The sequence below is a fragment of the Urocitellus parryii genome, chromosome 10, assembly GCF_045843805.1.
Source record: "Urocitellus parryii isolate mUroPar1 chromosome 10, mUroPar1.hap1, whole genome shotgun sequence".
Taxonomy (NCBI): Eukaryota; Metazoa; Chordata; class Mammalia; order Rodentia; family Sciuridae; genus Urocitellus; species Urocitellus parryii.
Genome location: NC_135540.1, coordinates 28,119,433 through 28,136,796, shown reverse-complemented (window position 1 = coordinate 28,136,796; position 17,364 = coordinate 28,119,433). Strand labels below are relative to the sequence as shown.

Here is a 17,364-nt window from a genome sequence, read left to right as displayed (position 1 = left end):
TCTCTATCTCTCTCTCCTCTCTCACTCTCTCTTAAAAAAAAATGAATCTAAAAAAAAAAAAAAGTCAGTGCAAGAGCAAAGGTAAAGATTGCCTTTAGACAGTTGAAAATCGTGATCTGGAACTCAGGAAAGGAATCTTGAGTCAAGATTTTAAGTTGAGGTTTATCCAGAGAAAAGGTGTAAAACGGAACACCCTAGGGAGAGCCTGGAAGCTGAGCCCGCCCGGGAGGTGGTGAGTTATCACCTCTGAGGATCAGACAGAGAAATAAAAACCAAACGGACAGATTCAGGGGATAGAAAGAGCCAGAAAAAGAAGGTGTCCTGGAAACCAAACAGAGAGTTTGGATTGGGTAAAAGAACAAGACTTCAAACTGTATGGGGTTAGAGTTTCTAGAAGTATTCCTCCCTGTAGGAAGTTTGCAAGAAATAAGTTTGTACTGAATTGGTTTCTAGCAAGATAATTTACCAAGAGGATTCATATTAATTTTTTGAGGGCCTTTAAATAAAAATGAGAAAAAATCCTAGACGACTGATTGTTAATTCAGATGTTTAAAAATTCGACTTCTATGGCATAAATATTATTATTAATATAAAGTTGTTAAATTAACATTTAAGTTAAAAACTAATTTTCATAAACAAAACTATTGGATGGATTAAGTAAGCAAATACAACTTCCCATTACAAACATGTATTACAGACACCATTATTCTTGGATGATCAAACAACAAACATTTCTTTGCCATTCGCTATTATTATTATAAGAGTGTCTATGAACTTCAAAGAAAGGATTTTATTTAAATTTAAATAAAAACTTTTGGCCTCATCTGACTGGTGCTTTTTGCTCACTTTCCTGCGGGAGTCTCCTGAATGCAAATGTTCTCTAACCTTGTGTACTTGACAAAGACAAAAATATTAGCAAAGCACTTTTAGTTTTCTGAGTACATATGGCAGGATTATTTCCTTTGAAGAAATTTCAACGAATTCCATTGTGATCTGGCATTTCTTTTCATTTCAAACAAGGCCAAACAAGAATTTGAAGGTTTATGGTGTTTATGTCCACAATTTGGAAGCGACGTATGCATGGAGACCCACCAAAATGATAGATAGAAAGCAGATTATAAGGGAGAGAAGAATGACTGAAATAGGAAGCAGAGACAATTAGAATGGACTACTTCTTTTTCAGCAATGTCATATTAAAAGGAAGGAATATCACATGGTGGTAACCAATGGGAATTCAGGCTTGACAATAGGGTGTACTTTTAGAATGGGCTGGATTTGGACAAGCTTTGGACCAAGCTTCTAACATATGGGCTTTTGGGAGGAAGGCATTTCAGATCTGAACTATAGCAATGGCCTTTTATAATACATACTTAATATTATATGACTATCTAAATGTTTTCTTCATAGCCAGATGTGTGATTTTATTTCCTTTAACACACTCCCCCTGCCAAAACCAAGCTTCCTTGAGTTAATTACCACCAATAGTTTTTGCTCAATCTTACTCAATTTGCTATGTCCATGTATCAATTTCTTATAAATGTTCCATCAGCTTTGTTATTCCACCCATCTTTTTCTCTTCCAAATGCCTCTCATGTCAAATAATCTGTCTAGTTGCTTTTTTTTTTTTTCTCCCCTGAGGCTTTATGCTCTCCTGGGCTAGCCTGGAGGGTTTGATTCAGTGAGCACTGGTTTATCCCTCACTATTTTGGACCCAGAGTTTCCAGATCCCATGCACGCCCTTCTAAGTTCTTTTCTCTTCCAGTAGCTTTGTAGGAAAAGTTGCCAGAGATGTAAATTATCTGTGTCTTTGCATGTTTGAAAATGACTTCATTGTGCTCTCACATGTGACGTATGCAATAGACAATATAGAGGTTGAGAAATATATTTTAGAATTTTGAAGGCATTGTTCTTTTTATCTATAAAACCCAGCATTGCAGTTGGGGAGTCTTATGTATTTCTAATTCTTTTACTTTGTCTGATTTTTTTCCTTCACTATGGAAGTTTTTAGATTATTTATTTTATCCATGACATCTAGAAATGTTATGATTATGTACTTTGGTGTATTTCTCCTCTTTAGTTCAGTTCTTTTTAAATAAGGAGACTTTTGTTCCTATTTTCATGTATTCTTTCATTAATAACTTCCTACCCTCTGTTTTTTTGGTTTGTATTTTGTTTTTTTTTTTTGTGTGTTGTTCTGTTATCCTGTTCAATTAGTTGTTAGATCACATCAGTGTATACTTTGTTAGTTGTATATTAATTCTACTTTTTGTTTCTTTCTTGGTTGTTTTTTTGTAATTTTAGTTTTCTGGAATATTCTCTTAATTTTAATCTTCTTAATTTTTATTTATTTTCTAGTTTAAAATGGGATATATGGCTTTTTAGTTCTAGTTTTTATTTATATCTATCTATCTGTATATCTATATCTATATATGAGATGTAGATATAGATAAATAGATACATTTTTACTTCCAAAGGCTCTTCCATGATCCTTGATTTTTTTTTTGTAGTATCCTGTTCTTGTTTTATTAATGCATTGTCTTCTGATATCTCTCCAAGGGCACTCATTAGAATTGATTTTATATTTTCTTTTATTCTTTTCAATATCTGTTCACACTGGGCTCCTTTTTTTTTTTTTTTTTTTGACTTCTCCTTTTCTTGCTGCAGGCTTACTGTAAATAACTGATGATTGCCAGGTGTGAGTTAGGCAATAGTTATTAGAATCTGTAAATGAGCTGAATGAGCCTGATTAGCACAATTCACTTTCAGATGAACCAGAGAGGACATGGACTGTTTTCCAGATGACATTCCAATGGCCATAGATAGAGTCCACTTATCTGAGGTGGGGGCTTTCATTTCTCCTGTAAAAGTCCCTCAATATTAATTAACCAGCAGGAACATCATCAGGCATTCTTTGGCCTGGAAGTGAAAGGCAGCAGGCAGAGGGACATGATTCTTTTGAATTTTGGTTCAACAGAGTTTTCCTAGTTATATCTCAACACACCCTTTTTCATGTCCTGGGTCTCTCCTTGTTTACCTGGGAAAAAAACCTGTTCTTCATTCATCCTTCTATTTAGATGTATTGTTAAAGATAATTTATTCTTACAGCAATTACATGTCCATGGCAAAATTGAGCAGAAAATATAGAACTATTTCCTTATCCCTATCTCACACATATGCAGCAGAATCCCCACTGGAGCAGTACATGTGTTATGATCGATGAAGCTACACTGACATATCACTACCACCCGAATCTGTAATTTAAATTAGGGGACACTTTGGGTGTTGTATATCCTGAACATATTTTAATCTTTGATTTTCTCCAACTCACTCATCTATAACCACTCTTGAATCTTCTTATATCTTTTAGAAATGTTGATGCTTCTCACCTACTCCACCCACTAACATTTTCTCCCATTTCTTTTTAGCCTTATGGATTTACAGATTGTTTTAGATTGCCTTGCTATCACTTTTGTAGAATCTTGGAAAGAAGAGGATATAAACTTGAGGAGTCAGATTACCATCTTTAACCAGAAGTCATACTTCTTTTTTAGATGGTTCTGATGCTGACTGATCACGTCTAGTTTCCTTAGGATTTGAAAAGGAATGGAAAATTTTTCATAGACATTTTAAAATAGAGATGAGAAAGAGTTTTTGAAAAGTCTCCTACCAACATATTTACTGTTTTAAGGCAATTACAAAAGATCCTGTCTGGTCAAAGGCCTCATTTAATGTTTAGCATGGTGAAAGAAGTTTCCCATGGTTGAGAGAATAGGAAAAATATGTTCTGAACTTAGAACGGTCTGTTCAAAATCTGGTCAGTTTCATTTATAGTCTCTGCTGATCAAAATAATCAGGGCAATAGTTTTGTTACATGGAGCCAGTTGGCCTGGCTACAACCAATAGTTTCGCAATGACTGCCAAGGAGCCATCATGGACGGCTTGAGGTCTCACAGACACTTGTATGTAGAATCTCTGCAGATCTACTTTCATCATTTTTTATTTGTTCTTCAAGCCATTGAGAAACCTTTTTCTTGCCCTTTTATTTTGAAAATGAACTACATATTTTCCTTACTTTTTTGTTTTGGAAACCTGCAATAGAAATTGCATAGAAGCCCTGAAGTTATAGTATTCTGAAAATAAGGATGGTTTTGACAACAGTAGAAGAGTTGATGGAACCTTAACTTTGGGATCTTGGCTAAGACAAGGTGACCCTGGAGAAGGGCAGGCAGCAAGGGAGGACAACACTATGAGTTGATTACTTTTAGCAAAATATTTCCATATGTACCTGATTGGTGGTCATACTAACAAAATAAACTTTCCACCAGAAATTGTTCCTAGGACTATGAAATTCAAGTGGTTGTGGTGATAATCTCAGCTCTGAAAGTGTAGAAGGCACTAGCTTTGTGAATGTTAAGATTGACAGTCGTCATTTGCTACTAAATGGAGTCCAAGTCAAGAATGAGTTGATGCTTATTTCACCTCATTTTCAAATTTAGGATTGGAAAAAGGATACTTAAAAGGGTCTAACAATGGAAAATAAAGTAGAAATGTATCTACTTCCAAAACTCAGTTTTTTAAAAGTTAGTTTCCACAACTGGGCAAGATGGATACCACCTCTGAAAGAAAGACCATCTTCTAATTGACATCTCACTTTTGGATGCAGCTTCTTCCCCCCAGACTTCATAGTGTTTAGAAAGAAGTTAAAAACAAGCTGATGATTTTTTATTAGGGTGCTGTGTATATATAGCAAGAGAGGCACATTGAAGGAGTATCAAATAGTAGAGCAAAGCTTTCCATGTGACCAGGCCTGGAAGTTGAATTCTATGTCTGTCATATAGTACATGTGTGACCTTGGGCAGATTGTGAGAACTTAATGCTCAATCTATTTTCTTTTCATTTCTTTTTTTTTACTTTCTTTCTCCTTCCCTCCTTCCTTCCTTTCTGAAAATAAAATAAAGTAGCCACCTGATCTCAAGGAACTTATAGAAGAGGTAGACAAATGAACCATTAAGAACTAAAAGTAGTGATTGCTAGGGTAGAAAAATGTACAGGGTGCCATGGGGATTGATAAAGGGGAAGCTGAGAGGACAGTGCAGTCTTACAAGAGATTTGAGATTTGGAAGGCCATGAGGCCTAGGGACAGGGATTCTAGACAGAAGTCAGGTCATAGAAGGTCATGTGTACATGCTTGGGGTTTGGACAACCTTGACAAGAAGGACCAGGAAAGGTTTTAAGGATGGGGGAGCAGATTGTACAAATTGAATTTTAGTTTTTAAATTTTATTTAGTTTCTGATGGAGCCTTGTGCATGCTAAATGAATGTTCTACCACTGAGCTACATCCCCAGGCCACAAGTAGGATTTTAGATAGAGCAATTGAGCTTCACTTTGGGTGATGGATAGGAACAGATGAGACCTTTGTATGGGAGGTTGGTACATACAAGAAGCACCCCAGGTGAGAAAGGATACAATACCTAAACATCATCACAGGTGGAAAGATAAGGGATGAGTCTGCAGGGACGGACTTGCTTAGGTGTGCCCAGGACATTCTTGGATTTAGCACTGAAAATTTCATGTCTTGTTTTGCCTGGATTGTACTGGTTTTGAAAACACTGCAAATCCATGTTCCAGAAAACTTTTCGGTTCCTGGCAAAGTATGATTGATGGCTGATAATACTACTTGAATGAAGATTAGGCTTTGAAGGAAGACAGGAGTATAGTGAATAAAAGCACTAATCCAAGAAACATTCAAAAAGTAAATCAATCAGACCCAGTGCCTCATATATGCTAGGTAAACACTGTACCACACTACCACTGAGCTATATTCCCAGCCACTACCACCCCATGTATATAGAGTGGTGTGTGTGTGTGTGAGAGAGAGAGTGAGGGGGAGGGAGGGAGGGAGGGAGAGAGAGAGAGAGAGAGAGAGAGAGAGAGAGAGAGAGAGAGAGAGAGAGATTGTGGCATTGTCCTTTATTCTGTAATTTTGATTGATTTGAAATTCCAATCTTAAAAAATAGCAGTGCAAAGCAATCTTTTAGTGGTTCTGTTTTTGTTGGTACAGTAAAATGGAAATGTAGCCGTATTTTAGGTTGTACATGGCAGAGTAGAAGAAATCTGCTTATCCAAAGTATAGATATTGGTGTTTGTAATTTTTAGGTTGTTCTTGGTAGGATAGGATTCAATTTTACACTCTTATCTCCCAGAAGTGGTCCATTCATTTTGACATCAATGTCTCATGATCCCTGGAAGCTTGCTGGATTTGATTCTCTAAACATGTCAAAATTTAAAAAATTTCAGGCTACCATTCTTACGAGAAATAAATTTTAAATGATACCATTTAGAGAAAGCCAGGGGAGAAATAAAAGTAGCTAGTCAGCTCATTTTAAGATTTTCAACTAGATATTTGATATTTATGTTGTTTTTCTAATTCCTGGATGGTGAGTAACATTCCTTGACTCTTTTCCAAACCAGATTGATCGTGCAAGCCACGGATAAAGGGCTGCCCAGGCTTTCTGATACGACTATGATCGAGATTCAAGTGATTGATATAAATGACAATGCTCCAGTTTTTGTCCCCTCTGAAGCAGTAGAAATTTCAGAAAGTAAGTGTGGCAATTTGGTGTGGTGGTTTTGATTTACTTATATCATTTATCATTTCTTTCAGCCAGACACTATGTTAAGTATGAGTGCTAGCCCTGCACAGCCATGCAAGCTTGGAAATTTTTATCTTACTTGTATAGCATTAAAAATGAATGATTAAATATCAAATGTCAAAGGAGTTAAGTGTTAAAGCTGGGATTTGTATTCAGATTAGCAAGAGGCTGAGTCCCCATCTGCCAACTGCCATTCCATATAATATCTGTTTATGTTCACACTTTCCTTAAAAATTAAACTTTTCTGAAGAAGCAGGGTTTTTTGGCTGTGGAAACAGTGAGCCTTCTCTGAGAAGAAGCAATGTTCTTAGACTCCTAGCTTCGTCAATCATTGGTTGCAAGATACTAATGACAATTAATGAAATAAGTTGGATGTTGGTTGAACAAAGTCATCGTTTTCCTCCTTAAGTCCCCTAGACTTCAATGGTTGCATCACACTAATGGTAGATTTTGAAAATATAAAGTTTTTTTTTGTGAAAGATGGATTAATCTTAATTGTTTGGGTGTGTGAGTTATACAATGACTGCACAGTTTATGAACCCAAAATTACACATGCTCACTCACTACACTGGTGAAATCCAACCCAACTTTTTATAGTTGAAGTTGAAAATACTGGTGGCTTATCACTTGCCTCTCTGCTCTCTCTCTCTCTCTCTCTCTCTCTCTCTCTCTCTCTCTCTCTCTCTCTCCTTCTCCCTCTCTCTCCCTCTCTCCTGGGGATTGAACCCAGAGCCTCACATCTGCTAAGCAAGACCTCTATCCTTGAGCTACATAGGCAGCTGCTTGTTTTCACTCTTAATACTAAACTCATTTCTATAACATCTTTACCATTTTATTATGCTCACTTTCCAAACAAATCATAAGCACCACCTCTCACAGAGGGATATATTCCAGAAATCTCTATGTCTAGGGATGCCCCCAAATGTTAAATTCCATAAATAAGAACATTTTCCAGTTTTGCCTCTCACCTATTTATTTTCATTTGATTTTTATGGAAAATCAAATGTTCGTGTTCGTAAGCACTTGCATTAGTGTTAAAATACAGCAATGTGCCCAGTATAAATATATCACAAGAACAAACTGCATAAATCAAAATGTACTGAATGGGGTAAGGTGTGGTTGGTGCACATCAAGAATGCTCAAGCTTCAAACTGAAAATTATGAGCCTCATATACACTGGAACCATTCTGAGCATCTTGGCATACTCTTTCCACCCGCACCATACCTACAGCTTAGTAACAAAGTCCCTTTCATGGGCAATTTAGGCTGCAGAACACATGTGGTATGTGAGACATTGAGCATGTCATCTATTTTGTAATTTTTTTTAGTGACTAATATTAGAGATTTGTTTTCATCACTAGCACTATATAAATTTTGTCTTTCTATCATCTTGATAATTTTGAAAATCAGATTTAAGAGAAAGAAACAGTGCAACTCTGAAAGAAATAATTTTGCCAAATAAATACAAAGGAATAAGTAGCTAACTCTTATATTTGTACCCATTTTTTTTATTAAAATCTGACTTTTCTTTTCAAAATTTTATGCTTGGCATTAATATTTTGAGTAATGTTTTTCCTACTCACATCCACTATGAGTATGATTTTGATATAGAAACTACACAGTACAGGTATATGCTTAGAATATTCCTTGACCCCAGAGTGGTGTTATAAGTATATAATTAAAAAAAAACTGTAATGTGAAAAATTGAATATACTCTACTTTCTTAGTTTCCTACTCCTTGGTAAATTTTCAGTTTTATTGGGCTCATAAATCCTTCTGAGTTTTTGTTTAGTTCATAAGGAGCTTTATATGAGAAATCATGCCAAAAAAGAGCAAATCATGTTGGATTTACAATGAGACACTTGGATTATACTCTTGAAAAAAATTGTTTTCAAAGGATGAATGTTAATGGAGGTTGACACTGGTCATGACTATTTCAGATTCTTTGCCTGGTGTAATTGTGTCTCGGATATCAGTTTATGATGCGGATTTGAATCCAGCTTTCATCTTCAGTTTCACAAAAGACAGTAACCCTGGAGCCAAATTTGCCATTGATCAGAACACTGGGAGAGTGGTATTGATAAAAACATTGGATTTTGAGGAAGCTTCTGAATACAAGTTGTTCGTTCAAATTTCTGATTCAGTGTATCACACAGAGGGATCCCTCACCATCTCTGTGTTGGATGTCAACGACAACCCACCAGTGTTTTCTCAAGATTTCTATCAGGTAAAGAGCTTGAAGAAACGTAAGCTTTCCATTGCTGGCCCACTAAGATAATATTCCTTGTTTGGGGTACCTGATTTAATGCCACAGGTTTTATATTGTGGAAACTATAAGTAATTATGGAATCGAAATGTCTCATTCATTTCAATTTATAAAGTATGTAGGTCATCATTTTTTTAAAGATTTTTTGTGAAGTTGGAGTCCGGTTGTTCAGAACAATTGGAACTTGCTTCATATTTGCAAAGCCACAGGTAAAACGAGGGAGTTTGGATTATCTGCATTTAATTTGGAAAATTTTTTTCTTCCTTAGGCATATTTTTGGAATATACTGATTAATATCTTAAAACAAATTAGGTACAAATCTATGAGGTGGAAATTTTAGTATTTAGAGCATAGTATCTGTTTAGAGAAGTTAGAGCAACAATAGTATTCAACTAAGCATTTGGAAATGAACTCCAGGACTTTTGAGTATAGCAAATGTAAGATTTAAAGGTCAACACAGGAGGAAAACTAAACTATAGAGGTTTATTTAAATTATACAATGTGTATGATATAATAATATAACAGTGACTATATTAACAATATTCAACATACAGAAATAATTTAGAAAAAAAATTCCTAAGAAAAATCAAAACTGAATAAAATTTTAAACTTTTTCTTTTCTCTATCCAGGAACTGAAAACATATTTCTTTTCTTTTCTTTTTTACCTTTTTTGCAGTGTTGACAATTCCACCCAGGGTCTCACACATGCTAGGCCAGTGCTCTACCACTGAGCTATTCCCTGACCTAATATTTTTAATGTGTCACCTTCATAAATCGATGTATCTAAGAGAGTCATGTTGAATTGTATGGTTTCCATAAGCAAAATAGACAAAATGACCTTATGTTCTGGCCCTGATCATTAATGTGCCTTTAGCCTTTAAACACAATGTCCTTTTTCCTCTCTTGTGCTTAGGTCACAGTTCCTGAATTGGTTCCTCTGGGGTACTCAGTGTTGACTGTGTCAGCCTCGGACCTAGAAGGCAATGAGACCATTTCTTATAGAATCCTTTCCTCTTCTAAGGAATTTGCCATTGATCCCATGAATGGTGAGTGGTTTCTAGTGACTTTAGAGCTCAAGGTTTGAGTTGCAGGGTGGAATCATGAAGTAATACTTTCCAGATGCTCCTTCAATAGCCCCCTATCTCTAGCCCCTGCAATTATAGGCACCACCTTCTTCTTTATCTTCATGTCAAACACTGCAATAGCAAACACCAGTGTTATTTCTCTTCCCAAACATCTCAGTGACTGAGAAGCAGAAGGCATTGGTTAAGTGCTGGTAAATACTCAGAAATTTAGACCCCCAAGAGAGTACACCCCCAGTTTCATGCATCTATCCAAGCACAATTCAGGCCATTTATCCTGGGATTCAACAATAATCAAAATGATGTTGAAAGGATTAAGTCAGTGCTAAGGACTTCACGTTACTAGAGTCTGAAGTCTTTTACTCAAACCAAGTACAAAAATATTCAGTAATAGCTTCATTTGTTCAATAAGGACAAGAAGAGTGAAAAAGGAAAATAATTTAAGTATCCATTTCTACTACGTGGAAACCATGCTGATGTGATGTTCTACTTTATTTGATGTCTTTTAAGTCTCTTTGTAGTTTTATCTAAGAACTAGACATTCGTGAATGCATTTAAAAATGAATTCATGCAGGTTATTCCAGATTTGAACAGGTAAGTGGAGTACAGAGAAAGTTTAACAGTGAGTGGACATTAAGAGCTGAATTTTATAAAAATGAATATTATCAGCAAAGTAATGTCCTAGAACACTTTAGAAAGGAACAAAAATTAGGACACATCACACTGTGCGTTCCGACCTCTACCCACCATTTTGCATTATTTCTGCAAGAGAGAGCTGACTTAAAAATTAACCTTAGGATGCCTGAAAGGAGAATTTGGTCCCAAAATATCAGAATGAGGTCCCCAGGGTGTTGTAAGAAAAATAGGTGATGTTACCACATAGCCTGTTCATGTCTGGAATTTGGTGCCTGCTTCTCCGCCATGATGTCAGATCCTGGCAATTGCTGCCCTGGACACTGGCAAATTGAATTCACCTTGCCTGTTGAATGTTTTTAAAACTTTAAGTCGAATCAAGTCAATTCAGTCCATGGTGTGACTCTAATTGAAATGTGGCTTTTTTTTTTTTCTTTCCCCGGCCACATTTTTATTGGTGCGTTACATCACACATATTGATGGGATTTGTGAATACATATTCATGGATATACACAATATGACAATATACTTGGGCCAATATCAATCCCCAGCATTTCCCCCCAGTATATTTTTTTAATTTGTTCTTTTTAGATATATATGACAGTGGAGTGTATTTTGACATATCGTACATACATGGAATATAACTTTTATTCTTGTGGTTGTGCATGATGTAGAGTTAGAGTGGTCATTTATTCATGTATGAACACAGAAAAGTTTTGTCCAATTCATTCTACTCTCCCATCCCTCCTCCCTTCCCTTCATTCTCCTTTGTCTAATCCAATGAACTTCTATACTTCCCCTCCCACGTTGCTATTAGCATCTGCATATCACAGAGAACATTTGGCTTTGGGTGTTTGGGGATTGGCTCATTGCAATTAGCATGATAGTCTCCAGTTCCATCCATTTACCTGCAAATGCTATAATTTTATTCTTCTGTATAGCTGAGTAATAGTCCATTGAGTATCTATACCACATCTTCTTCATCCATTCATCTGTTGAAGGCACCTAGGTTTGTTCCATAGCTTAACTATTGTGAATTGAGCAGCTATAATGATGTAGCGGCATCACTGTAGTAAGCTGATTTAAAATCCTTTAGGAAAATGTCATTATTCAGTATTCTTCTTTAGTGATCATACTTAAAACACATTTATCTTAGAAAAATGTTGTTCCATTCATATTCATAAAAATCATGTCTGTATTTAATATAGTAAGTCTTAAATATATATTTTATCAGTAAGGGAAAAATTCACTTGCTGAATGAACCATGAGCTTTAGGAAAAGTATATCTATAATTATAATATTAAGGAAGAGTTATAATTCCATATTATCATTTTTACTGCTTTCATTGGACTAGGGTGAGTGTCAACCAATATTTCCAGAATAAGTATCTTTATGCCAGAATATCTCTATACATTTGTTTATGGCTCATAGAACAGGGAATAAATTTTACAAACAAGAATATAGTTTCTTGAAATATGGTATACATACAAATGGAGTTTCACTTGCCATAAAGAAGAATGAAATTATGGCATTTGCTGATAATGGATGGAAATGAGGAGCATCATGCTAAATGAAATAAACCAGACCTAGAAAACCGAGGATCAAATGTTTTTTCTCACATTCAGGAGCTAGACCAAAGTAAGGGGGAAAATAGAGGACAGTGAGATATCGTAAGAATAGAGGGAAGATCTGTAGAAAAGAAGAAAAGTGAGGGAGAAGGAGGCGGGACAGAAAAGGGAGGAAATGCAGAATGATTTTTATAAAATTATGCTATGTGCATGTATAAATATATCACAGTGACTTCTACTTTTATGTATAATCTATAAAGCATCAATTAAAAATAAATAGAAGGAAGACCAGTAGAGTAGGGGGCAAGAGTAAGGGGGGAAAAGGAGAGGGAAGGAGGAGGCACTGGGGACTGATATGGATCAAATTAAATTTCATGCATATATGATATGTCAAAATGAACCCAACTATTATGTATGACTATAATGCACTCATAACACCATATTTGTCTTTTAAAAGCAGTTATAGAACAACTTACTACAGAAGAGTAAGATTCAGAAAGAAGAACTGTAGTGAAGGCAATCTCAAGAAGCACACATATAGAATTTTTAGGTCATTAAAATTATTTCTGAATCTTATAAAATAAAAATTATTTCCGAATCTTAGCTGTATTTTTATAAAGTTTATAACATTATATAAATATAATAATTTTAATTTCTATCTGGACTTGGTTGTTGTTTACACACAAAGAACTAAACACATTTAGATACTGGATAAGCATCTGCTGACTACACTGGCCATGAACATTTCACTTCACAATACTGACATGCTCTGACTTTTTTTTTCCAGGTACAATATTTACTACCAGCCCTATATTACTTCTGGATAAAATATCAACAATTCGATTTCTTGTGGAAGCCAGCGATGGTGGAATTCCTGACCTGAGGGCTCTTACGTTAGTGGAGATACAAATACAAGATGTGAATAACCATGCCCCTGAGTTTGTAGTCGGATACCATAACCTTAGTTTGACCGAAGATGCTCTGATCGGAAGCACACTTATGACTCTTTCGACGATGGACCTTGATTGGACCTATGAAAATACACAAGTTGAATATTCCATCATCAGTGGTAATTCACAGAACAACTTCCATGTGGAAACTAGTTTCATTCATTCAGAATATCCTTCGAAGCAAACTGGTTATCTTGTGTTGCTTCGCCACCTAGACAGAGAAGCAGGTGCCAGCCACGAGCTTGTCATTCTAGCCTCTGACCATGGTTGCCCTCCCATGAGTTCCACAACTGTCGTGTACATACGAGTGCTTGACGTCAACGACAACCCACCCAAATTCAGCAGTCTGAAATATCATGCCCACGTCAAGGAAAGCACCCCGCTAGGGAGCCACATCACCATTGTCTCAGCAAGTGACTGTGATGTGGGTTCACAGGCAGAAATCGTCTACCACATAATCTCTGGAAATGAGAAGGACCATTTTCACTTGGAAGAAAAATCAGGAGTCCTTTATTTGGTTAAGCCTCTGGATTATGAAGAAACGGTAACCTTCACTTTAACTGTCCAAGCTTCAGATGAAGAAAAGAAGCACTTTTCTTTTGCCGTCGTGTCTATCAGTGTCTTAGACGATAACGATCATGTGCCTCAGTTTATGTCCCCAAGCATGAATTGTGTTGTTCCTGAGAATCTGCCTATTTTCTCCACCATATGTTCTATAAATGCTTTGGATTTTGATGCAGGTCCTTATGGAGAATTGACCTACTCTATTTTATCACCGTGTTTTGTCACGCATGGAATGCCTCCTGACCAGGACCTTTTCATCATTGACCCTTTAACAGGAGATATTCGTGCTCAGCAAATCCTTGACTATGAAAAGATCAGTCAGTACTGCCTCACCGTTCAGGCCAAAGACAAAGGTGGATCAACAGCCTCCTTAATGTTGTGGGTGGACATTGAAGGGATAGATGAATTTGAGCCCATTTTCACTCAAGATGAATATTTTTTCAACCACCTAGAAAAGAATCAAGGAAGGCAGTGGATTGGAAGAGTGGAAGCCTCAGATGCAGATGCTGGTACTGACGGAGTCATTCTTTACTCCCTTGGAACTCCATCTCCTTTCTTTGCCATAAATGAAACAAATGGAAATGTTTATTGGATGAGAGGCACTCCCCTCATACAAAGTCAAGTCATCAGAGAACATACCTTCGAAATGAAAGTCATCGCCCATAGCCCCAAACCCAGCTCCAAGTTTGCGTCTTGCACCGTGTTTGTAAACGTGTCTTTGTCCTCTGATGGAAAACAGGCAGCGATATCTGCTGAAAGCTTTTTGATCAGCCTCACAGTCTCCGTTTTAGTGTTTCTGTCACTCATCGGCATTCTCCTTGTCCTGATACTAAGACATAAACAGAAAGACACAGGACGCAGCTGTGAGGACAAGAAAGCATCATCGTCCTTAGATAGCAATTTGAGTCTGACCAGGGATGCCGGCATGCTCCAGGGCTTCCAGACAACCAGCAAGTGCAATCAAGAGGTACCTGTGCCAGCCGTGCCTGAGTGGTTGAGCTTACTAAGCATCATGGAGAAGGACATGATCAACCTGTACAGGCACTCAAACTCCAGCGGCCACTGTTCTGTGGAAGGAGAAACTGCAGAAGATAAAGAAATCCAGAGGATAAATGAGCATCCTTATAGAAAGGACTCGGACTCGGCGTTAAGTGATCGGGGGTCCAGGGTGCCTGACTCGGGAATCCCCCGGGACTCAGACCAGCTCTCCTGCCTGTCTGGGGAAACAGATGTGATGGCCACGGTCGAAGCTGCAGAAGCCAGCCAGACATTTGAGGACAGAGATGGTGGGGAAAGCTGCAGCACACTCTATGTTCAAAATACGGGGTCACCCCAGCCACTTCAGAAGAGGGAGGTGAAAGAGGGTGTCCTGGCTGACGTTAGGAAAGAGTCTATCTTTATGTCAAGTGATCAGGAAGCAAGATGCGCAGCTTTTCCAACTCAGATAACCTTCCATCATGATCTGAGAGGCAGCTCCACCTGGGATTATCTGCTGAGTTGGGAACCCAAGTTCCAACCTCTTGCCTCGGTATTTAATGATATTGCAAAATTAAAGGACGAGCATTTACATCTGCCTGGCATTCCAAAAGAGAAGTCTTTTGTTTTCCCACCGCCTTTGATAACAGCCGTAGCCCAGCCTGGGATTAAAGCAGTTCCACCAAGAATGCCGGCCATAGCCCCAGGTCAGGTCATTCAGAAATACCCACGCTCCCCAATTCTCTGCCACCCCAATTCTCTCTCAGAAGCCATGGCTCCTAGCTTTTCTCCAACTCTCTCCCTACTGGCCGTGCAGACTCCTGCCAGGTCACCCCCGTTGTCAGATGGGGGGTTATTAGGACCACACCTCCGTGGTGCAACCCCTGAACTGAAAGCTGAAGATGAAGTTCAAATATAAAACCATGGCTGTGCCAAATACTCGCTGACCACCGGTCACAAATGGCTGAGCAAAGCATTCCCAAGCAAGCTCCTCAAGATTGGGTTCATTCTTATCTAAAAGTGAGGGATCTAATTTAGCCAGGGTTTTTTTTAAAAAAATATCCCCCATTCAAGTTTCTCAAATTTCTTCCAGCCTTAATGAGGAGTTATTTCCTCTTTTAAACTTTATATTTTGCTCTCAGGACTCATGTTTGAATATATCAAATAGTGTGTATTCTGTCGTACCTGGTTTTCTGTGTGATTAGATTTCCAAAGAACATAGTGAACTTTGCTGCCTGCCAAAATGTTTCTATGAAAATGAATAGAAATAAAGTCGAGGGCACTCTGGTCAGATTGCTGCTGATTACACTGCTAATCTAAAGCAAGTTATGTCTGAATGGGGAATAAGTTTAGAAAAGAAAGTAATAAAAAGGGGGAAATCTAGAGGAATAAACTTAAGTTTTAAAGCAAAGTGGCAGTCTGTGAATCTGATACAGATATCGATGGATTTCTCCACTTTGCCCATATACCAGCCTTGTGGAGTTTAGCTATAATTTGAATTTCAAAGTGGTGTTTTGGAAATCTAATGGGAAATTAAGAATGAAATTTTCATAACTATGTGTCAATAGGAAAAACAGATAACTATTCCTGTTTAAATGAACCAGAAATATATGATCTGGATAGAGGGTCAGGATGGATATTAGCAATACTTATGTGGTTAGCTGCCACCTGACACATCATCTTGGCCTTCTCTCCAAATAGAAGGATGTTTTTGTTCAATACTCTGTCTTATAATAGGGTACCGGTTCAGACATGAAGATTAATTTATAACAATTTCAATTTTATTTTCTTCTAGATACAGTAACTTTGGGTATGAAATAATTTATCCATTCAATGTCCGTTTTTAAAGTCTGTGTAGATAAAATTATGTTATTAGCTAATTATAAATTTCATAGAGTAATTTAGCAATATATTTTTAAATGAAGTTTTTTTTATATAAATGTTTCTACTCTACATGTTAAGAATGGATGTCAGAAGACTCTTCTGTTCACTCAGACTCGTGTTTAGCTTTAACTGATGTAGCAATGTGGCAATGCAGTGAAAGTAATTCTGTTTTATACAGCCCTTGTTTAAGAAATAAGTGTAGTGTTGTATGATACTCACATGCTTCTCTCTGATGAACCTGAGAATCCAGGGTGCATCCTGAGAATAATGGTCCAGAAATCATCCTCCCCTGGTAGGCACCATGGCCAGGTTTTAGGATAGCAGCTTAGCAATTCTAGTGAAATCTCAATGCTGTCTGGTATGGTTTTCTTACCATAGGGTTAGGGTGAGCTTCTGTTACAGAACTAGTTCATTAAGTCTTTGTGCCTCATCTGTGAAATTATGTGAAATAATTAATTTTTCTTTACTAAGAAAGCATTGCAGGTACAGTATTTGATATCTAGTTTTGTAAATACATAATTCTAAGTCTTCCTGTGCTGATATTTACACTATTCTATGTCCTTGTTGACTCAAATTGAGAACAAGTGTATAAAAACCACATTAGAAAGTGTATGAAACATGAAAGTTTTGAACAAGCCTGGAGAAAGTCATTTAGGTATGGAAGGTTTAACTATTACAGGACCAATCCACGTCTCTTCTTTTCTTCATGGCATCTGGGGAAAAAGATTTCATGACTTTTGTGAGGAAAAAAAAAAAAAACACATCCTAATTATTTCAGTGTTTCAAT

At 37.0% G+C, this 17,364-nt stretch overlaps 1 protein-coding gene across 1 annotated transcript in view; it reads left to right on the top strand.

The window, feature by feature from the left end:
- The window catches only part of Dchs2 (dachsous cadherin-related 2), a 138,394-nt gene extending 122,782 nt beyond the window's left edge, over positions 1-15,612 (top strand). The window contains 4 exon segments of the mRNA XM_077803107.1: positions 6,473-6,603; positions 8,595-8,881; positions 9,835-9,967; positions 12,992-15,612. Of these exon segments, the coding sequence (XP_077659233.1) occupies positions 6,473-6,603; positions 8,595-8,881; positions 9,835-9,967; positions 12,992-15,612 (3,172 nt within the window).
- Positions 15,613-17,364: the final 1,752 nt, after the last annotated feature.